At 56.2% G+C, this 27,259-nt stretch overlaps 1 protein-coding gene across 2 annotated transcripts; it reads left to right on the top strand.

Moving 5' to 3' along the window:
- Window positions 1-4,130: 4,130 nt before the first annotated feature.
- On the top strand, window positions 4,131-27,234 carry Treh (trehalase). 2 transcript variants are annotated; one of them, XM_042682964.1, is made up of 15 exons: window positions 4,131-4,244; window positions 6,855-6,955; window positions 7,084-7,228; window positions 7,383-7,470; window positions 8,250-8,350; window positions 8,461-8,553; window positions 8,670-8,786; window positions 8,864-8,986; window positions 9,894-9,943; window positions 10,061-10,255; window positions 11,232-11,449; window positions 11,707-11,818; window positions 12,124-12,236; window positions 26,702-26,755; window positions 26,991-27,234. In XM_042682964.1, the coding sequence occupies exons 1-15, from the start codon at window positions 4,156-4,158 to the stop codon at window positions 27,135-27,137; spliced, it is 1,746 nt and encodes a 581-aa protein (XP_042538898.1). In that variant the 5' UTR covers window positions 4,131-4,155; the 3' UTR covers window positions 27,138-27,234. The 2 variants fall into 2 exon arrangements, with proteins under 2 accessions (XP_042538898.1, XP_042538897.1); XM_042682963.1 differs by lacking the exons at window positions 4,131-4,244; window positions 6,855-6,955; window positions 7,084-7,228; ... (8 more) ...; window positions 11,707-11,818; window positions 12,124-12,236 and adding exons at window positions 18,385-18,498; window positions 21,148-21,248; window positions 21,377-21,521; ... (8 more) ...; window positions 25,932-26,043; window positions 26,349-26,461.
- Window positions 27,235-27,259: the final 25 nt, after the last annotated feature.

Below are 27,259 nucleotides of genomic sequence, written 5' to 3'. Positions count from 1 at the left end.
TAAGCAGAAATCCAAGCTCTCCAGACTCTTTTTCAGCCAGGGAAAGCCCACACACCCTCACATCTTCAACCCCAGCTGGGAGGTGTGGGAGGCCGCCCGCACTCCCGCGTGGCCGCTCAGCGCGTGGAGCGAGGCGCAGCGCCGCTTCCCTCACCGTGGACGCGGAGCAGATGCCACCTTGAGGGGTGCCGGTTGCTGGAGACCGAATGGCTCTCAGGCCTCGGCCACCGCCCGAGTACTTACACGCTTTGCCACAGGCTTGGAAGATGTGCAGCAGGGCTGTGGAACCGCACTGGCAGCCCAGATGCCAGGGGTGGAGGCCCGAGGTGCCAAGTGAAAGCTGGGCGGTGGGGGGCAGGGGGGGCCGGGGCTCACACGTGCGGCCGCTCCGGCGTCCACAGAGCAGAGCAGCGGCGCCCACGATGCCCAGCAGAGGCTCCACGGGAGACAGCTGCGCCCTGCGGGGAGGAGGCCCAGCCCCGCCCGTCCTGACCTGGATGAGGCCTGTTGCCTGAGCCAGGGCCTCGGGAAAGCCGTGGGCCAGGCCTGCTGCCCGGCTGATGGCCAGTGGGATGAGCTTCTCCAAGCACATGACACCTCCTGCACCCTCACAGGTGGTGTCTCTATATACAGATATGTGTGTGGCATATTGTGAGTGACGTCACCTGTATAGACATATTTATACAAGATGTACTATGTATTATGTAAATATATATTTGTAAATATTATATATTTATATATATTTATTTATATATCATATAAATAATGATATGTTATATGCATATACATGTATATTTGTATTTCTATGTTGCATGCATATACATACTTTATATAATGTATATTTATACATCAATGTGCATATATTCATAAATATATGTGTGTATATGTATATTGTATATTTGTATGTATAGCTATCACCTGTATACACATTTATATGTAAAATATATTTATATAGTGTGTAAATGTATGTTATATATTTATAAATATATATGTACATAAACATACAACAGAGATTACATATATAGTATACTTAGATGTTATACATATACAGAGCTATACAAGTATAATTAAGCATAATTAGTGTGACTCGTCATCATTACAGATTGTCGCAAGGTCAAGGTTGTGGTTTATCAACCGCGAGAAGCTTCCTCACCTGAGTATAGCAGAGCTGTGCACGCAGTGTCTTCAGCATTGGAGGTCTGGCTAAGGAGCACCCCTCCCACCTAGTAACAAGAAAACAGGGCCCAGCCCCAGTCACTCCCAGGCTCCGTGTGACCTCAGAGAATCCCCAACGGAAAGGACCCCACGGAAAAACCCGGATCCCGATCCGGATCTGTAACTCACAGCAAGAAAAGAACAACACAACACTCACCAAGAAGCCAGCAACATGCCTCCGCCTTCAAAAGCCAACAATCCCAAATGAAGAACTTGAGTGAGAGGAAAGAGGAGGAAACTCAAGGCAACGAATTCAAAACTAGACAAATGGCCCATGAAACGGGGAGTGGCTAAGCAGCGGAGTGAATTCAAAGATGATACAAACAACTAACTGAGCTCAAAGAGAATTCCAGCACCTGAATGGAATGAAGGCCAAGGCCGTGCATGCGTGCGTGCGTGCGTGCGTGCGTGCGTGCGTGGTGGGAAAGGGGAATTCCATAAAGGTGCAGGCATCTTGAAACACAATCCAACTGAAGTCTTGGAAATGAAGAGCTCAATAGCCCAAATACTTGCTGGTAGGTGTCACTGGAAATGTTTAATGTATTAAATCCAAGGAGGTTCCTCCCCACTAAATGTGCTCCTGTACTCTCCCCGTAAGAAGCCACAATGATGTCCCGTGCGGTGGCTCACACCTTTAACCCTGGCTACTCAGGGAGCCTGACATCTGAAGATCATTGGAAGCCAGCCTGAGCAGGCAAGTCCATGAGCCTTTTCTCTCCAGTTAACCACCCAAAAACCACAAGTAGAGCTGTGACTCAAGTGGTAGAGTGCCAGCCTTGAATGAAAAAGCTAAGGGAGAGTGCCCAGGCCCTGAATTCAAGTCCCAGTGCTGCTTATTGTTTAAAAAAGGAAGAAAAGAAAAAAGTTATCTCTTCAAATCAAGCCATCCTGTACTGAGCCATGGTCCTTAATCACAGCCTATGACCAGCTTGTACCCGAATACTGTTCAACTATCTTATCTGAACTTTGAATTATCTTACTGTGATTAGTTAGGTTCACAGAGACTACTATTAATACATGCACTTCAGCCAGGCACTGGTGGCTCAAACTTGTAATCCTAGCTATTCAGAAGGCTAAGATCTGAATCAGATCAAAGTTCAAAACCATCCAGGGCAGAAAAGTCTGTGAGACTCCATCTCCAATTAACTGGTAAAGAAATTTAAAAAACAGACAAAAAATCCATAAGCTAGAACAGAAGTGTGATTAAAGTAGTAGAGTAGTAGAGCACCAGCCAGGAGCAAGAAAGCTGAACAAGGGGCTGGAAAGGTGGCTCAGTGGTAGAGCGCTTGCCTTGCATGCTCGAGGCCCTGGGTTCGATTCCTCAGCACCACATAAGCAAAAAGAAAAAAGCCGGAAGTGGCGCTGTGGCTCCAGTGGTAGAGTGCTAGCCTTGAGCTGAAGAGCTGAGGGACAGCGCCCAGGCCCAGAGTTCAGGCCCCACAACCGGACCCAAAAAAAAAAAAAAAAGAAAGCTGAACAAAAGCATGAGGTCCTGAGTTCAAAAAAAGCCATGTACTTCAGTTTCTTGAGACTGCCTCCTGTACCCGCACTACAGACCCGCAACTGCTACTCCTCAGGTCCCCGGGTGCCCACGCAGCCACCGCCTGTTGTGCTGAAATGAGAATCCTCTGTTCCACCTCTCAAAATGTGGCTTCTCTGTATCTCATGATTGAATTCCCATATACCGGTGTGAATTGTGAGTTCCACACCGAGACTGAACAATTAAGTCCATTACAGCAGCAGATGTCAGTCTCTTGAAGCTGAGGCTGGGAGCTTCGTCTCCACCATTGCCCACGGTCACCCAACTTGATGAGTAAAGGAGGCAACTTAACTTGAGGATTCATTTTCCTGACAAGTGGTCAAGTATCAGCCAATCACGAGCTCAGACATGTCCAAAATAAGGAACATGCCCAGGGGGAACCAATCAGGACGTTTCTGACATCCCTTCCTTTTGGCTCGAGATGCTGCTGCCTGATTCTTGATTTGTTTCATTGCTCAAATAGATAATTGCTAATTTAGTTTTCCTTCAACAGTGACGGACACTGCTGGGATGCTACAGCTGACACCCTGAAGTGCCAACCTGAGTGTGAAGGGAGGGTCGCCATGCCGGTCATTAAGGTCAGAGGTGACAGCTGGCAGTAAGCTCCGCCCCATCCCTCTCCTCTGCCTGGGGTTATTTCTAGCAAGTCCCACATGGCCTGCATTGCTGGTCCTGGCTCCAGCCTTCCCAGGCCCCACCCTGGGACCTCCAACTCCTCTTCCACCATGCAGAGGGAGAAGCTTCCAGAAGCAAACCTGAGCCTGCAACTTCAGCCCCCACCTCCCCTGCCGACTCCTCTCCGGGGAAGCGGCTGCCTTCTTGGCCGGGCACAGGCCCTGTGGAGACTGATGTCCCATGCCCCCGCCTTGGCTCCCAGGCTCCTAGCACGGAAGCCAAGTCCAGGAGCCGGCTGAGCTCCTCACCACCCCCAGCCGGCCCGCTCTGCATGCACTGGAATGGTTTCCTTCTGCTCGTTCCCTTGGCAAACTCCTAAGCAACCTTCAAGACCCATGGCAAAAGTTACCACTGTGGTAGGTCTCCCTGATCCCTTTCTTCATGGAATGGCAGGGCTGTTCCACAGAACTGCCATCCAGATCACGGATGTGTGGTCACATATGAGCTAGATGGCCTCACTACATCCCAGGCTCTCCGGTGCCCACTTCTCCAATACCACAGCTCTGAGGGAGGGGCCTGCCCTGGGCATCAGAAGAGACTAAGAAACAGAAGAAGTTAAAAAAAAAAAAAGTCAAATGGAGGGTGACCACTGCGTCCCCGGAGCAGTGGTCGCCACGCCCCAAGTCTGGACTTTGTCTGATTGGCAGAGCAAGCCAGCTGGGCCTGGCCCGACCAGGGAGGGGTGCTGGGACTCGCTCATTCCACCAGCCACAGCCACCACCACCATGCCCGGGAGGCCCTGGGAGCTGCACCTGCTGCTTCTGCTGGGGCTGGGGCTGAGGGCCCAGGAGGCCCTGCCCCCACCCTGCGAGAGGTAGGCATGTGGGAAGGCTTGGGGGTGAGGGACCAGAGCTGGAAGCTGTCATCAGAGCTTCGGTCCTGCGCAGGACAGAAGCATCAGAAGGGAGGCAAGGAGGGCAGGCCTCCTCCTGCCGCAAGCTCTAGTCCTGGGATGAAACCTGCCAGCCAGCGGCAAACTGACACATGGCCAAAAGCCCACATCAAGAAGGTAGCCAGGGCTGGGAAGGTGGCTCAGAGGTAGGGTGCTTGCCTTGCATGCATGAGGCTCTGGGTTCGATTCCTCAGCACTACATAAGCAGAAAAAGCCAGAAGTGGCACTGTGGCTCAAGTGGTAGAGTGCTAGCCTTGAGCTGAAGAGCTGAGGAACCAGAGTTCAGGCCCTACAACCCACAAAAAAAAAAAAAAAAAGAATGTAGCTGGGCTTGTAATCCTAGCTACTCAGGAGGCTGAGATCTGAGGATCATTGTTTCAAAGCCAGCCCGGGCAGGAAAGTCTGTGAGACTCTCATCTCCAATAAACTACTCAGAAAAAGCTGTAAGTGGTGCTGTGCTCAAGTGGTAAAGTGCTGATTTTGAGCACAAAGAGGCTCATGGACAGCTCCCAGGTCCTGAGTTCAAGCCCCAGGACTGCGGGGAAGGGAGGGAGGGGGGGAGAAAAACGAATCTCTTCATTAGCATAAACCAGGAAATATGTCCTCTAGATTGTTTCCTTAATCTCTCTGCTCAATGCTCCAAGCCTGGGTGTGAGGGACCCTCATTGCCTGTCGAGAGCACCGGGTTCTGCCCAGGCCTGACACGCGCTCTGGCCCAGTGTGCCAGCTCCAGAAGCCTCCCTCCCCTCTCCATCAGCAAGCACACCAGCCACTCTGCCTGGTTTTGTCATTATAACCTGCAGCTGTGTGTGTGTAGGGGTAGGGTGGGGGGGGTACTGGCGATGGAACTGGGGCCTAGTGGACACTAAGCCAGGCCTCTACCGCTGAGCTACACCCCCAGACCCACCACCACCCACGTCCTCTGTAGTAAGCATTTGGTTATCTGGGTTTACAGTTACTCAGTAATTAATCTGCCACTCAGCAAAACACCCAGTCCAAAGGCCCAGCGGTGAGTAGTGCCTGGAAACCTTCCCAAATGCGCCACCGCGCTCCTCCCATCCTAGATCCGGCTCTGCCTTGGCAAAGCCCCGAGCTGCACAGTATCGCGTGGCTGGAGCGCCTTCAGGAGCAGCCTGTTCAAGACCACACACTGCCATCCGTCTTGTCAGATTCCAAAAGCAGAGGTGCTGCTGGCCCTGCCCGGCTGCCTTGCTTCTGACATCTGGCAAGTTCGCGTTAAGAGACCGTTCTCCTGGTCTGAGGCTCTCCAGCACTACTGAGATGTCGGATTTCCCTTTCTGTGTGATCCAGTTGTGCATTCCTTTACTCGGGGCTACCTGGCCTGTCAATGTGTTGTGTGTCCCAGTACTAGGACTTGAACTTTGGGTCTGGGCTCTGTTGCTTAGTTTTTTTATTCCCAAAGCTGGTATTCTACCAATTGAACTCTACTTCTGGCTTTTTGGATATCAGAGTCTCATGGACTTTTGTGCCCAGGCTGGCTTTGAACCATGATCCTCAGATCTCAGCCTCTTGAGTGGCTAGGATGACAGACGTGAGCCATGGATCTGAAAGGTGGAAACATTAGGTTGGGTCTCTGTGCTGCTCCCGACTGCTGGTGGCAATGCTACTCTAGCAGGTGCCCCCCCTTTTTGGGGCAGGGGCTGCAGACACCCCACCAGCACCCCCGGAGTTCAGCACAGAGGTTCTGGAGAGTAACTTGAGTGTTTGGTGTGGAATCTTCCTGCTCTAACAGCACAGATGCGTCTGGGGCCTGGGGCGGTCGCATGCATTAGAACAGGAGCTGAGAGGCCCTGGGGAAACTGTGTAGTCAAACCTGCACCCTCCCTCCTTCTCCTTCTCCCCCCCCCCAAAATGCAGTGCATCCACCCAGGGACCATCATGTGAAGTATGAACACACAGCTGCCAGGGCCTGTCAGCCTGCACTTCATGCTTTTCATTTTCAGACACCAGTGTTTGAATTGCCTGCTCCTGTTTTTATTTTATATGTGCCGATGTTGGGGCTTGAACTCAGGGCCTTGGACTCTCACTTGGCACTCTACCCCTTGAGTCACAGCCCTACTTCTGGCTTTTTGGTGGTTCATTTGGAGATAAGGGTCTCAGGGACATTCAGGATCCTCAGATCTGTTTTCTGAGTAGTTGGGATCACAGGAGTGAGCCACTGGTGCCAAGCACCAAATGTGTCATTCCTAAAGCACTAAGTGCCTGTCCTCTACCAGGCCTTGTACACTGTGTCAGTCAGTGGCCAGTGCTTTGCCAGGCCTTCGCTGCACAAAGCCCTGGGACATGTATGTTACTACCCACAAACTGCACATACACGCACACACACAGCTCACCATGCACACATGTATGCACACAGCTCACCATGCACACATGCACACAGGTATGCACACAGCTCACCATGCACACATGCACACAGGTATGTACACAGGCAGTCCCTGTCCAACCCCGGAGCCGTTGGCCGCAGGCTGCAGCCCTCCTCCTGACCGCGCCCACCTCTGACTGTGTCTGCAGCCAGGTGTACTGTCATGGGGAGCTCCTGCACGCAGTCCAGATGGCTAAGCTCTACCCGGACGACAAGCAGTTTGTGGACATGTCCCTGTCCACGGCTCCAGGTGAGGCCCTCACACCTTCTCCCAAAGCTTCCACCCAAAGAAACAGCCATGAGAGCTCACAGAGGCCCTTCGGGGGGCGGGGGGAGGCCTCTCGGGACCCGCTGAGCCCTCCCTCTGCCGTGCTCCAGACCAAGTGCTCCGCAGCTTCAGGGAGCTGGCCAAGGCCCACAACCACAGTGTCCCGGCGCCGCGGCTGCGCGAGTTCGTCCAGCAGCACTTCCGGCCTGTGGGGCAGGAGCTGGAGGCGTGGTCCCCCGAGGACTGGCATGGCAGGTATGGCTCTGAGCGAGGGCTGGGCATGGCCCCTGGGCCAGGCCATCCCCCCCTGAACCTGCTGGGCCCTGGGCCAGGCCATCCCCCCCTGAACCTGCTGGGCCTTGGGCCAGGCCATCCCCCCCTGAACCTGCTGGGCCCGGCGCTCTTCCAGCCCCCAGTTCCTGCAGAGGATCGCCGACGCCAGGCTGCGCGCCTGGGCAGAGCAGCTGCACCACATCTGGAGGAAGCTGGGGAAGAAGGTAACAGCTTCCTGGGGAGAGAAGGCCGGGGTGGGAGGCGGGGGGGAGGAGCCCTGAGAGCACAACCCCACCCCATGCCCATCACGAGCCCCTCAGAAAGAACGGAGGCCAGGAGACAAGCCCTGCTGCTCATCCTCACCCAGCAAGCCTCCTGTGCCCAGGCCTCCTGGCCTCTCCGTCTCTCCCTGAGGCTCAGTCGCTGCCAGGCGGCCCTGCCTGCGGAGCCTGGAGAGAAGCCTCTCCTGTCTCCGAGGCCTGCAGAGAGGCTGGTGGTCCCCCGAGTCGCTCAGGACCCCCCAGCTCTCTCTTCCACAGACTCCTCAACTTAGGGACCCTCCTAAGCTTGGCTGCCCCTCAGCCGCGGCCCCCACTGCCCGGGGAAGGGTCGGGCTCCACCTTGCTGGGCAGAAGCTGGAGGAGGGGTTGCCCCTCGGGCCTGGCTTGGTGGTGGCAGCTGGAACTGGGGGAGGGGGGCACCAGAGGAGGGGGCCAGGACCCCTCCCTCAGCCACACCGGGTGGAGCCATGATGGGGCCACACTCGCCTGTGCCCGGCCTGCTCGGCGCTCTGCACACTTGGTGAGCCCAGTCCCCCCCCGAAGCTGGTGCGTGGGGGACACGCATGCCGTGGCTCCCCACCACTGGCTCCCGGCCACGCAGCAGAGCCGCAGAGACAGACGCGGGCTCTCAGCCTTGGCGGCCGGACCTCCACCCCCGGCCTCCTCCAGCCCCACCCTGGGGTGGATGCCAGGCGCCCGCGACCCCCCTCGCCTCCTTCCAGATAAAGCCAGAAGTTCTCAGCCAGCCCGAGCGCTTCTCGCTCCTCTACTCCCCACACCCCTTCATTGTGCCTGGCGGCCGCTTTGTAGAATTCTACTACTGGTGAGCACCCCCCCCCCCCGGGCAGAGGGGGTGCAGGGAGGAGGGAGGTTAAACCAGAGCCAGTGCCCTGGATGGTGGCAGGCTGACGCCCGGTGGCCACTTCCCCCCAGGGACTCGTACTGGGTCATGGAGGGTCTGCTCCTGTCTGAGATGGTGCAGACGGTGGCCGGCATGCTGCAGAACTTCCTGGGCCTGGTGAAGACGTAAGCGCGGGCACGTGTGCGTCCACACAGGGGCATGTGTGGCCGCAGGCTTGGCGCCCCCCCCCCCCCCCCAGCCCTGCCACCGGCAGAGACTGTGAGCCGGTCTGTGTTGGCAGCTATGGGCACATCCCCAACGGCGGGCGCGTGTACTACCTGCAGAGGAGCCAGCCCCCGCTCCTGGCGCTCATGATGGACCGATACATGGACGCCACCCACAACGTCACCTTCCTGCGGTGAGCGAGCGGCCGCCTGTGCCGGGCGGGCCGGGAGCCGCGCAGCCCTGCACTGAATGCTGCTCGCTTCACCCCAGGGAGAACATCGAGACGCTGGCCTTGGAGCTGGACTTCTGGGCTGTCAACAGGAGCGTCTCTGTGCACGTGGGAGGGCAGAGCTACAACCTGAACCGCTATTCCGTTGCTTACGGGGGACCCAGGTAAGACCTGGCCCGGCCGTCGTGCTCTGGTTTGTCAGGAGGAAAGCTTGAGCCGGGCGCTGGCGGCTCACGCCTGGAATCCCAGCTACTCAGGAGGCTGAGATTTGAGGATGGCAGTTTGAAGCCAGACAAGGCAGGAAAGTCTGTGAGACCGTTATCTCCAATGAACTACCAAAAGGCCAGAAGTGGCGCTGTGGCTCAGGTGGTAGAATGCTAGCTTGAGTGACAAAAAGGTAAAGGACAGCACCCAGGCCCTACGTTCAAGCCCCAGCACTGGCATGCGCGTGCGTGAACACACACACGCGCACACACAAACGCGCACACACACGCGCACACACGCGCACACACACACACACACGCACACACACACGCACACGCGCGCACACACGCATACACACGCGCGCGCACACACACACGCACGCACACACGCGCGCACACACACACGCACACACACGCGCACACACGCACATACACACGCGCGTGCACACACACGCACGCACACACGCACACACACACACACACACACACACGCACACATGCGCGCGCGCACACGCACACACACGCACGCACACACACACGCGCGCACACGCACACACACGCACGCACACACACACACACGCACGCACACACACGCACACACACACGCACACACACGCACACACACACGCACACACACACGCACACACACGCACGCACACACACACGCGCGCACACGCACACACACGCACGCACACACACACACACGCACACACGCACGCACGCACGCGCGCACACACGCACGCACACGCGCGCGCACACACACACGCGCGCGCACACATGCACACACGCACACACACACATACACACGGGAAACTTGAGGAGAGGGCTTAGAGGCCTCTGGTCAGGTTATTCCTTCTCCCTTTCTCAGGCCGGAGTCCTACAGCAAAGACGCGGAACTGGCAGACACAGTGCCAGAAGGTGAGCAGCAACACTGGGGGGCCAGGGCAGCCGGCCTCTGCATCTGGCATGGGACCCTGTCGGCTGCTGCATTTTCCCCTCAGTCAGGCTGGCCGGGGCCCTGCTCTATCCTTCCAGGGAGCCGAGAGGCTCTGTGGGCTGAGCTGAAGGCTGGGGCCGAGTCTGGGTGGGACTTCTCTTCGCGCTGGCTCGTTGGAGGCCCAAACCCTCACCTGCTCAGCAGCATCCGAACCAGCAAACTGGTGCCGGTGGACCTGAACGCCTTCCTGTGCCAGGCAGAGGAGCTCATGGGCAAATTCTACTCTTTGCTAGGTAAGCCCCGGGGAGGGGCGGCCAGCACGGGTCTCCACATCCACACGGCAATGAAAGAGAGGGATAAGGAAGCCTGGGATGGTTTGGCTTTGTGCTCTAAGTGGGGCTTGAACTCAGCCCTCCTGCTCTGCCCTCAGATTTGCTGCTTTACCACTTGGACCACATTTCCACTTCTTTTTGTTCTTTTTTTTTTGTCAGCTATAGGGCTTGAACTCTGGGCCAGAATGCTGTCCCAGAGCTCTTCAGCTCAAGGCTGGTGCTCTACCACAGTGCCACTTCCAGCTTTTTCTGTGTAGGTGGTACTGAGAAATCAAACCCTAGTGTGCATGCTAGGCAAGCATTCTACCACTGAGCCACCTCCCCAGCCTGCTTTTTTCTTTTTGGTCACGGAACTTGAATTCAGGGCCTGGGCACTGCCCCTGAGCTGTTTTGCTCTACCACTTTGAGACACAGACGCACTTCCAGTATTCTAGTGGGTAATTAGAGATAAGAGCCTCACGGACTTTCCAGCCTAGACTGGCTTCAAACAGTGATCCTCAGGTTTCAGTCTCCCAAGTAGCTAGGATTACAGGTGTGGGTCACCAGTGACCTGTGTAAGTCTCCCCTTATCCTCCCTCCCTCCACCTGCCTTTGGAGCTGTGAGGGCCTCAGGGCTTGGAGGGAATACCCTCATCCATTCCCCCAAACACTCAACAATGCAAAGCTGCCTGCTGATACAACTACCCCTTAGAGCCAGAGAAACTCACCTAGCCAGGATGGGCCAGGAGACAGACCAATGAGGCCCTGGGGCAATGCAGAGCCATTGGCCAGAGAACTCAGGACCTAGAGAAACAAGTGGACGGGGCTCCCGGGGGAGCATTCCCTCAGCAACAGGATTTCTTACTCTTGGGGAGGAGCATAAATGGAGAGCAAAGGAGAGTGCCTAGTGCCCAGGGGCAGAGCCCCGCCCACTGAGACCAGAGGTAATGTCCCCCAGGGAACGACTCCCAGGCCACCAAGTACAGGAACCTGCGGGCCCAGCGCATGGCCGCCATGCAGGCCGTCCTCTGGCAGGAGCAGAAAGGAGCCTGGTTCGACTATGACTTAGAAAATGGCAGGAACAACTTGGAGTTTTACCCATCCAACCTCACCCCGCTCTGGGCCGGCTGCTTCTCTGACTCCAGCATCCCAGACAAGGCTCTGAAATACCTGGAGGTGAGGGGACCAGGGAGGGGGAGGAGGGGCAGCTCTGGGGCCCTGCCGCAGCACTGGCTCTGCTGACTGAGCACAGACCTGCAGGGCAGCCATTCCCTCCTCTCTGAGCCTAGCTCAGCCTGTAGTTCCCACCGCGACCAGATGGGGGCAGCTGGGAGCCAAGAAGACAAGGGCCAGAAAGGGCACAGCGAGCCGCCTTCCTCCTGAGGAAGCATCCTGGCTTACACTCACTCAAGGAAATATCTGGAACCTTCTAGGACAGCCAAATCCTGACCTACCAGCATGGGATCCCGACCTCCCTCCTCAACACAGGCCAGCAGTGGGACTTCCCCAATGGCTGGGCCCCCCTCCAGGACCTGGTCATCACAGGTAGGCAGGCAGGCAGGCAGGCAGGCAGGCAGGGGGCATCTGCCAGGACCTGGCCCCACGGAGGATGGGCCAAGCTGGGCTTCTGGGCGCTGTGGACTAGAGATGCAGGCCTCCATCCTTCCCCTGCCTCCTGGGCTGCTCTGGCCCTGCTCAGCACACATGTCCAGCCCCTGTCCCTTCTTTCTACCCCGAGGTATGGCCTGAGGGTCCAGAAAGGAGGCCTGGGGGCAAACAAGTCCCCCGGCCTCTGCTCTGCTGGGATGGAGGCTCTGGAGACTCAGGTCCTGCCTTGCCTGGGGCCCTAGGCTTGACCAAGTCAGTCTCCCCTCGGACCCAAGAAGTGGCTTTCCAGCTGGCCCAGCACTGGATCAGAACCAACTTTGACGTCTACTCCCAAAAGTCAGCCATGTATGAGAAGGTGAGCTGGCGCTGGGCGTCCCTCTGTCCCCGGAGACCTCCTCCATTAGAGGAGGCCAGGGTGTCAGGCTTCTCCTGGACCAGGGCGGCCCAGCCAGGATGGTGGTGACACCCAGTGGCCATTCCTGGGAACTGCAGGGACCATTGCTGCAGGCCAGAGGAGCTGGGCTGACTGACCTGCTGGGGTGGGTGGGTGGCTTGGGGACCAGGGCCTGATCTACCACCGTCCCTTGTCCCCAGTATGGAGGACAGGTGGCGTCAGAGGCCCTGAGGAGGAGCTACAATAACCCCCAAAAGGGCCCAGGCGCCCTGCCTCCTCTCCCCACTGTCCTGCCTGTCTGTAGGAGGGGTTTGGCTGGACCAGTGGCATGGCCCTGATGCTCCTGGACTGCTAGGTGCTGGTAGATTGATCACACCTAAAATCCTTGCTATCCAGGAGTCAGAGAGCTGGAGGATCCAAGATTTATCTGCCCATATTGGTTCACTGGTAAATTCTTCCAAATCTTTAAGGAAACCATTATACCAATTCTATACCATCTACTCCACAAGAGGCTCTCTCTCCTTGTTAGGAAGTCCATATGACTCTAATGCCAAAACCAGACAAAATTTCCAAGAGAACAACAGACCAACATCTCTCATAAATCAACAGTTAAACATTTTTGAGCTAACACAGTTATAGCAAGAGTACAGGACACAAAGTTAATATACAAAAGTCAACTGTTTTCCAGTCTACTACAGGCCTAGCTAAAGCACTTCTCTTCAGAGATTCATGGACAGGACTCTGATAAGGCCATTTTCTCTCTGGTCATTTAAGCTCCTACCCTGGACAGGCTACTTCATCATATGACTAACCCAACAGCACACAAAACAAGAGTTAACTAAATACAAGGTTTTCATGCTAAAGTAGCCAATACTAGAATTAAGATATAAAATTGGAGGGCTGGGAATGTGGCTTGGTAGAGTGCTGGCCTAGCATGCATGAAGCTCTGGGTTTGATTCCTCAGTAGCACATAAACAGAAAAGGCCAGAAATGGCGCTGTGGCTCAAGTGGTAGAGTGCTAGCCTTGAGCAAAACAAGCTTAGGGAAGTGCCCAGGCCGAGTCCAAGCCCCAGGAGTAGGTGGGGAAAAGGTATGTCATTGGAGTTCAATTCCCTGTGATACCTACTTAATAAATGCTGCTGTCCCCTGACTGCAGCTGGGCGCAGGATGGGATGGGGTAGGACAGAAATACTTCCTTAAACGAAACCTGCAAAAAGTTGTCCCGCCCTGCTGAGTCCTAATGCTTCCCTCATACAAGCTGTGCACTCAGTGATTCAGCATGGGGAGAGAACCAGATCCAGACTAAGAAAAGCAATACGTGGAGAGCCAGTTCTAAAGGCACGGAGATAACTTCTCACCAGTGTTTACTTTGTCAAACCTGCAATTCTGCTAAGGACAAAGCCTCGGCGACACAGGTAGAAGTTGATTTAATCACACCTTCAGTGTTGTGTTTTCTAGTGACCTGGTGTTACTGTGGAGGTATGGCTGGTGCTGAAATGTAATGAAAATGTTACTCAGCTGTGCGTCTCCCCGTGAGGCATGAATGGTCCGTTTCTTACTGATACAGATGTGTAATGAATGGGATGTGTTGTACAACAATGCACAGTGGTTATCAGCCAAAGCCGCCTGGCTTGTCTCAATCAAAGGTATTTCTCGGGCTGGGAAAATGGCTCAGTGGTAGAGCATTTGCCTTGCATACCTGAGGCCCTGGGTTCAATTCCTCAGCACCACATAAGCAAAAAAAAAAAAAAAAAAGAAAGCCGGAAGTGGCGCTGGGCTCAAGTGGTAGAGCGCTAGCCTTGAGCTGAAGAGCTGAGGGACAATGCCCAGGCCCAGAGTTCAAGCCCCATGACTGGACCAAAACAAAGGTATTTCTCAACCGAGAGCTGGTGGCTCATGCCTGTCATCCTAACTACTCAGGAGGCTGAGATCTGAGGGTCAGAGTTCAAAGCCAGCCAGGGCCAGAATGTCCCTGAGACTCTTCAATGAACCACCAGAAAACGGGAAGTAGTGCTGTTGCTCAAGTGGTAGCGCGCTAGCCTTGAGCTGAAGAGCTGAGGGACAGCGCCCAGGCCCAGAGTTCAGGCCCCACCACTGGACCCAAAAAAAAAAGAAGAAGAGAATCAGGAACCATGAAGGAAGCGACAGAAAAGCAGAAATGTACAGAGAAACCAAACCAACAGAAAAGAATAATATCATCATCATCATCATCATTATAGTAAGCAGAAATCCAAGCTCTCCAGACTCCTTTTCAGCCAGGGAAAGCCCACACACCCTCACGTCTTCAATCCCAGCTGGGAGGTGTGGGAGGCCGCCCACACTCCCGCGTGGCCGCTCAGCGCGTGGAGCGAGGCGCAGCGCCGCTTCCCTCACCGCGGACGCGGTGCAGATGCCACCTTGAGGGGTGCCGGTTGCTGGAGACCGAATGGCTCTCAGGCCTCAGCCACCGCCCGAGTACTTACACGCTTTGCCACAGGCTTGGAAGATGTGCAGCAGGGCTGTGGAACCGCACTGGCAGCCCAGATGCCAGGGGTGGAGGCCCGAGGTGCCAAGTGAAAGCTGGGCGGTGGGGGGCAGGGGGGGCCGGGGCTCACACGTGCGGCCGCTCCGGCGTCCACAGAGCAGAGCAGCGGTGCCCACGATGCCCAGCAGAGGCTCCACGGGAGACAGCTGCGCCCTGCGGGGAGGAGGCCCAGCCCCGCCCGTCCTGACCTGGATGAGGCCTGTTGCCTGAGCCAGGGCCTCGGGAAAGCCGTGGGCCAGGCCTGCTGCCCGGCTGATGGCCAGTGGGATGAGCTTCTCCAAGTCACATGACACCTCCTGCACCCTCACAGGTGGTGTCTCTATATACAGATATGTGTGTGGCATATTGTGAGTGACGTCACCTGTATAGACATATTTATACAAGATGTACTATGTATTATGTAAATATATATTTGTAAATATTATATATTTATCTATTTCTATAAATAATGATATGTTATATGCATATACATGTATATTTGTATTTCTATGTTGCATGCATATACATACTTTATATAATGTATATTTATACATCAATGTGCATATATTCATAAACATATTTATATAAATATATGTGTGTATATGTATATTGTATATTTGTATGTATAGCTATCACCTGTATACACATTTATATGTAAAATATATTTATATAGTGTGTAAATGTATTTGTTATATATTTATAAATATATATGTACATAAACATACAACAGAGATTACATATATAGTATACTTAGATGTTATACATATACAGAGCTATACAAGTATAATTAGCATAATTAGCGTGACTCGTCATCATTACAGATTGTCGCAAGGTCAAGGTTGTGGTTTATCAACCGCGAGAAGCTTCCTCACCTGAGTATAGCAGAGCTGTGCACGCAGTGTCTTCAGCATTGGAGGTCTGGCTAAGGAGCACCCCTCCCACCTAGTAACAAGAAAACAGGGCCCAGCCCCAGTCACTCGCCAGGCTCCGTGTGACCTCAGAGAATCCCCAACGGAAAGGACCCCACGGAAAAACCCGGATCCCAATCCGGATCTGTAACTCACAGCAAGAAAAGAACAACACAACACTCACCAAGAAGCCAGCAACATGCCTCCGCCTTCAAAAGCCAACAATCCCAAATGAAGAACTTGAGTGAGAGGAAAGAGGAGGAAACTCAAGGCAACGAATTCAAAACTAGACAAATGGCCCATGAAACGGGGAGTGGCTAAGCAGCGGAGTGAATTCAAAGATGATACAAACAACTAACTGAGCTCAAAGAGAATTCCAGCACCTGAATGGAATGAAGGCCAAGGCCGTGCGTGCGTGCGTGCGTGGTGGGAAAGGGGAATTCCATAAAGGTGCAGGCATCTTGAAACACAATCCAACTGAAGTCTTGGAAATGAAGAGCTCAATAGCCCAAATACTTGCTGGTAGGTGTCACTGGAAATGTTTAATGTATTAAATCCAAGGAGGTTCCTCCCCACTAAATGTGCTCCTGTACTCTCCCCGTAAGAAGCCACAATGATGTCCCGTGCGGTGGCTCACACCTTTAACCCTGGCTACTCAGGGAGCCTGACATCTGAAGATCATTGGAAGCCAGCCTGAGCAGGCAAGTCCATGAGCCTTTTCTCTCCAGTTAACCACCCAAAAGCCACAAGTAGAGCTGTGACTCAAGTGGTAGAGTGCCAGCCTTGAATGAAAAAGCTAAGGGAGAGTGCCCAGGCCCTGAATTCAAGTCCCAGTGCTGCTTATTGTTTAAAAAAGGAAGAAAAGAAAAAAGTTATCTCTTCAAATCAAGCCATCCTGTACTGAGCCATGGTCCTTAATCACAGCCTATGACCAGCTTGTACCCGAATACTGTTCAACTATCTTATCTGAACTTTGAATTATCTTACTGTGATTAGTTAGGTTCACAGAGACTACTATTAATACATGCACTTCAGCCAGGCACTGGTGGCTCAAACTTGTAATCCTAGCTATTCAGAAGGCTAAGATCTGAATCAGATCAAAGTTCAAAACCATCCAGGGCAGAAAAGTCTGTGAGACTCCATCTCCAATTAACTGGTAAAGAAATTTAAAAAACAGACAAAAAATCCATAAGCTAGAACAGAAGTGTGATTAAAGTAGTAGAGTAGTAGAGCACCAGCCAGGAGCAAGAAAGCTGAACAAAAGCATGAGGTCCTGAGTTCAAAAAAAGCCATGTACTTCAGTTTCTTGAGACTGCCTCCTGTACCCGCACCACAGACCCGCAGCTGCTACTCCTCAGGTCCCCGGGTGCCCACGCAGCCACCGCCTGTTGTGCTGAAATGAGAATCCTCTGTTCCACCTCTCAAAATGTGGCTTCTCTGTATCTCATGATTGAATTCCCATATACTGGTGTGAATTGTGAGTTCCACACCGAGACTGAACAATTAAGTCCATTACAGCAGCAGATGTCAGTCTCTTGAAGCTGAGGCTGGGAGCTTCGTCTCCACCATTGCCCGCGGTCACCCAACTTGATGAGTAAAGGAGGCAACTTAACTTGAGGATTCATTTTCCTGACAAGTGGTCAAGTATCAGCCAATCACGAGCTCAGACATGTCCAAAATAAGGAACATGCCCAGGGGGAACCAATCAGGACGTTTCTGACATCCCTTCCTTTTGGCTCGAGATGCTGCTGCCTGATTCTTGATTTGTTTCATTGCTCAAATAGATAATTGCTAATTTAGTTTTCCTTCAACAGTGACGGACACTGCTGGGATGCTACAGCTGACACCCTTAAGTGCCAACCTGAGTGTGAAAGGAGGGTCGCCATGCCGGTCACTAAGGTCAGAGGTGACAGCTGGCAGTAAGCTCCGCCCCATCCCTCTCCTCTGCCTGGGGTTATTTCTAGCAAGTCCCGCATGGCCTGCATTGCTGGTCCTGGCTCCAGCCTTCCCAGGCCCCACCCTGGGACCTCCAACTCCTCTTCCACCATGCAGAGGGAGAAGCTTCCAGAAGCAAACCTGAGCCTGCAACTTCAGCCCCCACCTCCCCTGCCGGCTCCTCTTCGGGGAAGCAGCTGCCTTCTTGGCCGGGCACAGGCCCTGTGGAGACTGGTGTCCCATGCCCCCGCCTTGTCTCCCAGGCTCCCAGCACGGAAGCCAAGTCCAGGAGCCGGCTGAGCTCCTCACCACCCCCAGCCGGCCCGCTCTGCATGCACTGGAATGGTTTCCTTCTGCTCGTTCCCTTGGCAAACTCCTAAGCAACCTTCAAGACCCATGGCAAAAGTTACCACTGTGGTAGGTCTCCCTGATCCCTTTCTTCATGGAATGGCAGGGCTGTTCCACAGAACTGCCATCCAGATCACGGATGTGTGGTCACATATGAGCTAGATGGCCTCACTACATCCCAGGCTCTCCGGTGCCCACTTCTCCAATACCACAGCTCTGAGGGAGGGGCCTGCCCTGGGCATCAGAAGAGACTAAGAAACAGAAGAAGTTAAAAAAAAAAAAAAAGTCAAATGGAGGGTGACCACTGCGTCCCCGGAGCAGTGGTCGCCACGCCCCAAGTCTGGACTTTGTCTGATTGGCAGAGCAAGCCAGCTGGGCCTGGCCCGACCAGGGAGGGGTGCTGGGACTCGCTCATTCCACCAGCCACAGCCACCACCACCATGCCCGGGAGGCCCTGGGAGCTGCACCTGCTGCTTCTGCTGGGGCTGGGGCTGAGGGCCCAGGAGGCCCTGCCCCCACCCTGCGAGAGGTAGGCATGTGGGAAGGCTTGGGGGTGAGGGACCAGAGCTGGAAGCTGTCATCAGAGCTTTGGTCCTGCGCAGGACAGAAGCATCAGAAGGGAGGCAAGGAGGGCAGGCCTCCTCCTGCCGCAAGCTCTAGTCCTGGGATGAAACCTGCCAGCCAGCGGCAAACTGACACATGGCCAAAAGCCCACATCAAGAAGGTAGCCAGGGCTGGGAAGGTGGCTCAGAGGTAGGGTGCTTGCCTTGCATGCATGAGGCTCTGGGTTCGATTCCTCAGCACTACATAAGCAGAAAAAGCCAGAAGTGGCACTGTGGCTCAAGTGGTAGAGTGCTAGCCTTGAGCTGAAGAGCTGAGGAACCAGAGTTCAGGCCCTACAACCCACAAAAAAAAAAAAAAAAAAAAGAATGTAGCTGGGCTTGTAATCCTAGCTACTCAGGAGGCTGAGATCTGAGGATCATTGTTTCAAATCCAGCCCGGGCAGGAAAGTCTGTGAGACTCTCATCTCCAATAAACTACTCAGAAAAAGCTGTAAGTGGTGCTGTGCTCAAGTGGTAAAGTGCTGATTTTGAGCACAAAGAGGCTCATGGACAGCTCCCAGGTCCTGAGTTCAAGCCCCAGGACTGCGGGGAAGGGAGGGAGGGGGGGAGAAAAACGAATCTCTTCATTAGCATAAACCAGGAAATATGTCCTCTAGATTGTTCCCTTAATCTCTCTGCTCAATGCTCCAAGCCTGGGTGTGAGGGACCCTCATTGCCTGTCGAGAGCACCGGGTTCTGCCCAGGCCTGACACGCGCTCTGGCCCAGTGTGCCAGCTCCAGAAGCCTCCCTCCCCTCTCCATCAGCAAGCACACCAGCCACTCCGCCTGGTTTTGTCATTATAACCTGCAGCTGTGTGTGTGTAGGGGTAGGGTGGGGGGGGTACTGGCGATGGAACTGGGGCCTAGTGGACACTAAGCCAGGCCTCTACCGCTGAGCTACACCCCCAGACCCACCACCACCCACGTCCTCTGTAGTAAGCATTTGGTTATCTGGGTTTACAGTTACTCAGTAATTAATCTGCCACTCAGCAAAACACCCAGTCCAAAGGCCCAGCGGTGAGTAGTGCCTGGAAACCTTCCCAAATGCGCCACCGCGCTCCTCCCATCCTAGATCCGGCTCTGCCTTGGCAAAGCCCCGAGCTGCACAGTATCGCGTGGCTGGAGCGCCTTCAGGAGCAGCCTGTTCAAGACCACACACTGCCATCCGTCTTGTCAGATTCCAAAAGCAGAGGTGCTGCTGGCCCTGCCCGGCTGCCTTGCTTCTGACATCTGGCAAGTTCGCGTTAAGAGACCGTTCTCCTGGTCTGAGGCTCTCCAGCACTACTGAGATGTCGGATTTCCCTTTCTGTGTGATCCAGTTGTGCATTCCTTTACTCGGGGCTACCTGGCCTGTCAATGTGTTGTGTGTCCCAGTACTAGGACTTGAACTTTGGGTCTGGGCTCTGTTGCTTAGTTTTTTTATTCCCAAAGCTGGTATTCTACCAATTGAACTCTACTTCTGGCTTTTTGGATATCAGAGTCTCATGGACTTTTGTGCCCAGGCTGGCTTTGAACCATGATCCTCAGATCTCAGCCTCTTGAGTGGCTAGGATGACAGACGTGAGCCATGGATCTGAAAGGTGGAAACATTAGGTTGGGTCTCTGTGCTGCTCCCGACTGCTGGCGGCAATACTACTCTAGCAGGTGCCCCCCCTTTTTGGGGCAGGGGCTGCAGACACCCCACCAGCACCCCCGGAGTTCAGCACAGAGGTTCTGGAGAGTAACTTGAGTGTTTGGCGTGGAATCTTCCTGCTCTAACAGCACAGATGCGTCTGGGGCCTGGGGCGGTCGCATGCATTAGAACAGGAGCTGAGAGGCCCTGGGGAAACTGTGTAGTCAAACCTGCACCCTCCCTCCTTCTCCTTCTCCCCCCCCCCAAAATGCAGTGCATCCACCCAGGGACCATCATGTGAAGTATGAACACACAGCTGCCAGGGCCTGTCAGCCTGCACTTCATGCTTTTCATTTTCAGACACCAGTGTTTGAATTGCCTGCTCCTGTTTTTATTTTATATGTGCCGATGTTGGGGCTTGAACTCAGGGCCTTGGACTCTCACTTGGCACTCTACCCCTTGAGTCACAGCCCTACTTCTGGCTTTTTGGTGGTTCATTTGGAGATAAGGGTCTCAGGGACATTCAGGATCCTCAGATCTGTTTTCTGAGTAGTTGGGATCACAGGAGTGAGCCACTGGTGCCAAGCACCAAATGTGTCATTCCTAAAGCACTAAGTGCCTGTCCTCTACCAGGCCTTGTACACTGTGTCAGTCAGTGGCCAGTGCTTTGCCAGGCCTTCGCTGCACAAAGCCCTGGGACATGTATGTTACTACCCACAAACTGCACATACACGCACACACACAGCTCACCATGCACACATGCACACAGGTATGCACACAGCTCACCATGCACACATGTATGCACACAGCTCACCATGCACACATGCACACAGGTATGCACACAGCTCACCATGCACACATGCACACAGGTATGCACACAGGCAGTCCCTGTCCAACCCCGGAGCCGTTGGCCGCAGGTTGCAGCCCTCCTCCTGACCGCGCCCACCTCTGACTGTGTCTGCAGCCAGGTGTACTGTCATGGGGAGCTCCTGCACGCAGTCCAGATGGCTAAGCTCTACCCGGACGACAAGCAGTTTGTGGACATGTCCCTGTCCACGGCTCCAGGTGAGGCCCTCACACCTTCTCCCAAAGCTTCCACCCAAAGAAACAGCCATGAGAGCTCACAGAGGCCCTTCGGGGGGCGGGGGGAGGCCTCTCGGGACCCGCTGAGCCCTCCCTCTGCCGTGCTCCAGACCAAGTGCTCCGCAGCTTCAGGGAGCTGGCCAAGGCCCACAACCACAGTGTCCCGGCGCCGCGGCTGCGCGAGTTCGTCCAGCAGCACTTCCGGCCTGTGGGGCAGGAGCTGGAGGCGTGGTCCCCCGAGGACTGGCATGGCAGGTATGGCTCTGAGCGAGGGCTGGGCATGGCCCCTGGGCCAGGCCATCCCCCCCTGAACCTGCTGGGCCCTGGGCCAGGCCATCCCCCCCTGAACCTGCTGGGCCTTGGGCCAGGCCATCCCCCCCTGAACCTGCTGGGCCTTGGGCCAGGCCATCCCCCCCTGAACCTGCTGGGCCCGGCGCTCTTCCAGCCCCCAGTTCCTGCAGAGGATCGCCGACGCCAGGCTGCGCGCCTGGGCAGAGCAGCTGCACCACATCTGGAGGAAGCTGGGGAAGAAGGTAACAGCTTCCTGGGGAGAGAAGGCCAGGGTGGGAGGCAGGGGGAGGAGCCCTGAGAGCACAACCCCACCCCATGCCCATCACGAGCCCCTCAGAAAGAACGGAGGCCAGGAGACAAGCCCTGCTGCTCATCCTCACCCAGCAAGCCTCCTGTGCCCAGGCCTCCTGGCCTCTCCGTCTCTCCCTGAGGCTCAGTCGCTGCCAGGCGGCCCTGCCTGCGGAGCCTGGAGAGAAGCCTCTCCTGTCTCCGAGGCCTGCAGAGAGGCTGGTGGTCCCCCGAGTCGCTCAGGACCCCCCAGCTCTCTCTTCCACAGACTCCTCAACTTAGGGACCCTCCTAAGCTTGGCTGCCCCTCAGCCGCGGCCCCCACTGCCCGGGGAAGGGTCGGGCTCCACCTTGCTGGGCAGAAGCTGGAGGAGGGGTTGCCCCTTGGGCCTGGCTTGGTGGTGGCAGCTGGAACTGGGGGAGGGGGGCACCAGAGGAGGGGGCCAGGACCCCTCCCTCAGCCACACCGGGTGGAGCCATGATGGGGCCACACTCGCCTGTGCCCGGCCTGCTCGGCGCTCTGCACACTTGGTGAGCCCAGTCCCCCCCCGAAGCTGGTGCGTGGGGGACACGCATGCCGTGGCTCCCCACCACTGGCCCCCGGCCACGCAGCAGAGCCGCAGAGACAGACGCGGGCTCTCAGCCTTGGCGGCCGGACCTCCACCCCCGGCCTCCTCCAGCCCCACCCTGGGGTGGATGCCAGGCGCCCGCGACCCCCCTCGCCTCCTTCCAGATAAAGCCAGAAGTTCTCAGCCAGCCCGAGCGCTTCTCGCTCCTCTACTCCCCACACCCCTTCATTGTGCCTGGCGGCCGCTTTGTAGAATTCTACTACTGGTGAGCACCCCCCCCCCCCCCGGGCAGAGGGGGTGCAGGGAGGAGGGAGGTTAAACCAGAGCCAGTGCCCTGGATGGTGGCAGGCTGACGCCCGGTGGCCACTTCCCCCCAGGGACTCGTACTGGGTCATGGAGGGTCTGCTCCTGTCTGAGATGGTGCAGACGGTGGCCGGCATGCTGCAGAACTTCCTGGGCCTGGTGAAGACGTAAGCGCGGGCACGTGTGCGTCCACACAGGGGCATGTGTGGCCGCAGGCTTGGCGCCCCCCCCCAGCCCTGCCACCGGCAGAGACTGTGAGCCGGTCTGTGTTGGCAGCTATGGGCACATCCCCAACGGCGGGCGCGTGTACTACCTGCAGAGGAGTCAGCCCCCGCTCCTGGCGCTCATGATGGACCGATACATGGACGCCACCCACAACGTCACCTTCCTGCGGTGAGCAAGCGGCCTCCTGTGCCGGGCGGGCCGGGAGCCGCGCAGCCCTGCACTGAATGCTGCTCGCTTCACCCCAGGGAGAACATCGAGACGCTGGCCTTGGAGCTGGACTTCTGGGCTGTCAACAGGAGCGTCTCTGTGCACGTGGGAGGGCAGAGCTACAACCTGAACCGCTATTCCGTTGCTTATGGGGGACCCAGGTAAGACCTGGCCCGGCCTTCGTGCTCTGGTTTGTCAGGAGGAAAGCTTGAGCCGGGCGCTGGCGGCTCACGCCTGGAATCCCAGCTACTCAGGAGGCTGAGATTTGAGGATGGCAGTTTGAAGCCAGACCAGGCAGGAAAGTCTGTGAGACCGTTATCTCCAATGAACTACCAAAAGGCCAGAAGTGGCGCTGTGGCTCAGGTGGTAGAATGCTAGCTTGAGTGACAAAAAGGTAAAGGACAGCACCCAGGCCCTACGTTCAAGCCCCAGCACTGGCATGCGCGTGCGTGAACACACACACGCGCACACACACACGCGCACACACACGCGCACACACACGCGCACACACACACACACATGCGCACACACACACACGCACGCACACACGCGCACACACACACACGCACGCACACACGCGCGCGCGCGCACACGCGCACACACACGCGCGCGCACACACGCACACACACGCACACACACGCACGCACACACGCGCGTGCACACACACACACACACACACGTGCACACACGCGCACGCACACACGCACGCACACACGCGCACACACACGCGCGCGCACACACGCACACACACGCACACACACGCACACACACGCACACACGCACGCACACACACACGCACACACGCACGCACACACGCGCACACACACGCACGCACACACGCGCGCACACACACACGCGCACACACACGCGCGCGCACACATGCACACACGCACACACACACATACACACGGGAAACTTGAGGAGAGGGCTTAGAGGCCTCTGGTCAGGTTATTCCTTCTCCCTTTCTCAGGCCGGAGTCCTACAGCAAAGACGCGGAACTGGCAGACACAGTGCCAGAAGGTGAGCAGCAACACTGGGGGGCCAGGGCAGCCGGCCTCTGCATCTGGCATGGGACCCTGTCGGCTGCTGCATTTTCCCCTCAGTCAGGCTGGCCGGGGCCCTGCTCTATCCTTCCAGGGAGCCGAGAGGCTCTGTGGGCTGAGCTGAAGGCTGGGGCCGAGTCTGGGTGGGACTTCTCTTCGCGCTGGCTCGTTGGAGGCCCAAACCCTCACCTGCTCAGCAGCATCCGAACCAGCAAACTGGTGCCGGTGGACCTGAACGCCTTCCTGTGCCAGGCAGAGGAGCTCATGGGCAAATTCTACTCTTTGCTAGGTAAGCCCCGGGGAGGGGCGGCCAGCACGGGTCTCCACATCCACACGGCAATGAAAGAGAGGGATATGGAAGCCTGGGATGGTTTGGCTTTGTGCTCTAAGTGGGGCTTGAACTCAGCCCTCCTGCTCTGCCCTCAGATTTGCTGCTTTACCACTTGGACCACATTTCCACTTCTTTTTGTTCTTTTTTTTTTGTCAGCTATAGGGCTTGAACTCTGGGCCAGAATGCTGTCCCAGAGCTCTTCAGCTCAAGGCTGGTGCTCTACCACAGTGCCACTTCCAGCTTTTTCTGTGTAGGTGGTACTGAGAAATCAAACCCTAGTGTGCATGCTAGGCAAGCATTCTACCACTGAGCCACCTCCCCAGCCTGCTTTTTTCTTTTTGGTCACGGAACTTGAATTCAGGGCCTGGGCACTGCCCCTGAGCTGTTTTGCTCTACCACTTTGAGACACAGACGCACTTCCAGTATTCTAGTGGGTAATTAGAGATAAGAGCCTCACGGACTTTCCAGCCTAGACTGGCTTCAAACAGTGATCCTCAGGTTTCAGTCTCCCAGGTAGCTAGGATTACAGGTGTGGGTCACCAGTGACCTGTGTAAGTCTCCCCTTATCCTCCCTCCCTCCACCTGCCTTTGGAGCTGTGAGGGCCTCAGGGCTTGGAGGGAATACCCTCATCCATTCCCCCAAACACTCAACAATGCAAAGCTGCCTGCTGATACAACTACCCCTTAGAGCCAGAGAAACTCACCTAGCCAGGATGGGCCAGGAGACAGACCAATGAGGCCCTGGGGCAATGCAGAGCCATTGGCCAGAGAACTCAGGACCTAGAGAAACAAGTGGACGGGGCTCCCGGGGGAGCATTCCCTCAGCAACAGGATTTCTTACTCTTGGGGAGGAGCATAAATGGAGAGCAAAGGAGAGTGCCTAGTGCCCAGGGGCAGAGCCCCGCCCACTGAGACCAGAGGTAATGTCCCCCAGGGAACGACTCCCAGGCCACCAAGTACAGGAACCTGCGGGCCCAGCGCATGGCCGCCATGCAGGCCGTCCTCTGGCAGGAGCAGAAAGGAGCCTGGTTCGACTATGACTTAGAAAATGGCAGGAACAACTTGGAGTTTTACCCATCCAACCTCACCCCGCTCTGGGCCGGCTGCTTCTCTGACTCCAGCATCCCAGACAAGGCTCTGAAATACCTGGAGGTGAGGGGACCAGGGAGGGGGAGGAGGGGCAGCTCTGGGGCCCTGCCGCAGCACTGGCTCTGCTGACTGAGCACAGACCTGCAGGGCAGCCATTCCCTCCTCTCTGAGCCTAGCTCAGCCTGTAGTTCCCACCGCGACCAGATGGGGGCAGCTGGGAGCCAAGAAGACAAGGGCCAGAAAGGGCACAGCGAGCCGCCTTCCTCCTGAGGAAGCATCCTGGCTTACACTCACTCAAGGAAATATCTGGAACCTTCTAGGACAGCCAAATCCTGACCTACCAGCATGGGATCCCGACCTCCCTCCTCAACACAGGCCAGCAGTGGGACTTCCCCAATGGCTGGGCCCCCCTCCAGGACCTGGTCATCACAGGTAGGCAGGCAGGCAGGCAGGCAGGCAGGCAGGGGGCATCTGCCAGGACCTGGCCCCACGGAGGACGGGCCAAGCTGGGCTTCTGGGCGCTGTGGACTAGAGATGCAGGCCTCCATCCTTCCCCTGCCTCCTGGGCTGCTCTGGCCCTGCTCAGCACACATGTCCAGCCCCTGTCCCTTCTTTCTACCCCGAGGTATGGCCTGAGGGTCCAGAAAGGAGGCCTGGGGGCAAACAAGTCCCCCGGCCTCTGCTCTGCTGGGATGGAGGCTCTGGAGACTCAGGTCCTGCCTTGCCTGGGGCCCTAGGCTTGACCAAGTCAGTCTCCCCTCGGACCCAAGAAGTGGCTTTCCAGCTGGCCCAGAACTGGATCAGAACCAACTTTGATGTCTACTCCCAAAAGTCAGCCATGTATGAGAAGGTGAGCTGGCGCTGGGCGTCCCTCTGTCCCCGGAGACCTCCTCCATTAGAGGAGGCCAGGGTGTCAGGCTTCTCCTGGACCAGGGCGGCCCAGCCAGGATGGTGGTGACACCCAGTGGTCATTCCTGGGAACTGCAGGGACCATTGCTGCAGGCCAGAGGAGCTGGGCTGACTGACCTGCTGGGGTGGGTGGGTGGCTTGGGGACCAGCGCCTGACCTACCACCGTCCCCTTGTCCCCAGTATGACGTCAGCAGCGGTGGACAGCCAGGTGGTGGAGGGGAGTATGAAGTCCAGGTGAGCGAGGCGGGAGTGGGCTGTTGAACACCACTGTCCCCCGCATTGCAGTGAGCCCCGCTAGGCCATGCTGTGGTCAGGGCAAGTAAACCCAGCTGTCTGGGGCGGAGCTGCCTGCTGCCCCTTGCTGCCTCTGGAGGACAGATGGCGCCAGAGGCCCTGGGGAGGAGCTCCAATACCCCAAACAGGGCGCGGGCGCCCTGCCTCCTCTCCCCACTGTCCTGCCTGTCTCTAGGAGGGGTTTGGCTGGACCAATGGTGTGGCCCTGATGCTCCTGGACCGCTATGGGGACCGGCTGACCTCAGGGGCCCCGCTGGCTCTCCAGGTGCCCTGCTGTCTGGTGGCTACGCTTCTGCTCAGCTTCCTGCCTCAGTGGCCCTGAAAATGAGGACAAGGTCAGCCTTCCTGTGCACGCTCACCTGGCCTCAGTTCCTTCCTCATTAAACGGGTCCTTCCTCCCATCTGGGGGCTCTCCTGTCCCTGCTCTGCTGTCTTCTATTCTGA

Source organism: Dipodomys spectabilis, unplaced genomic scaffold (assembly GCF_019054845.1).
Source record: "Dipodomys spectabilis isolate Male_0828 unplaced genomic scaffold, ASM1905484v1 ptg000076l, whole genome shotgun sequence".
In the NCBI taxonomy this organism is placed as follows: Eukaryota; Metazoa; Chordata; class Mammalia; order Rodentia; family Heteromyidae; genus Dipodomys; species Dipodomys spectabilis.
Note: the sequence above shows the minus strand (reverse complement) of the source record. Positions and strands in the feature narration are given on the sequence as shown.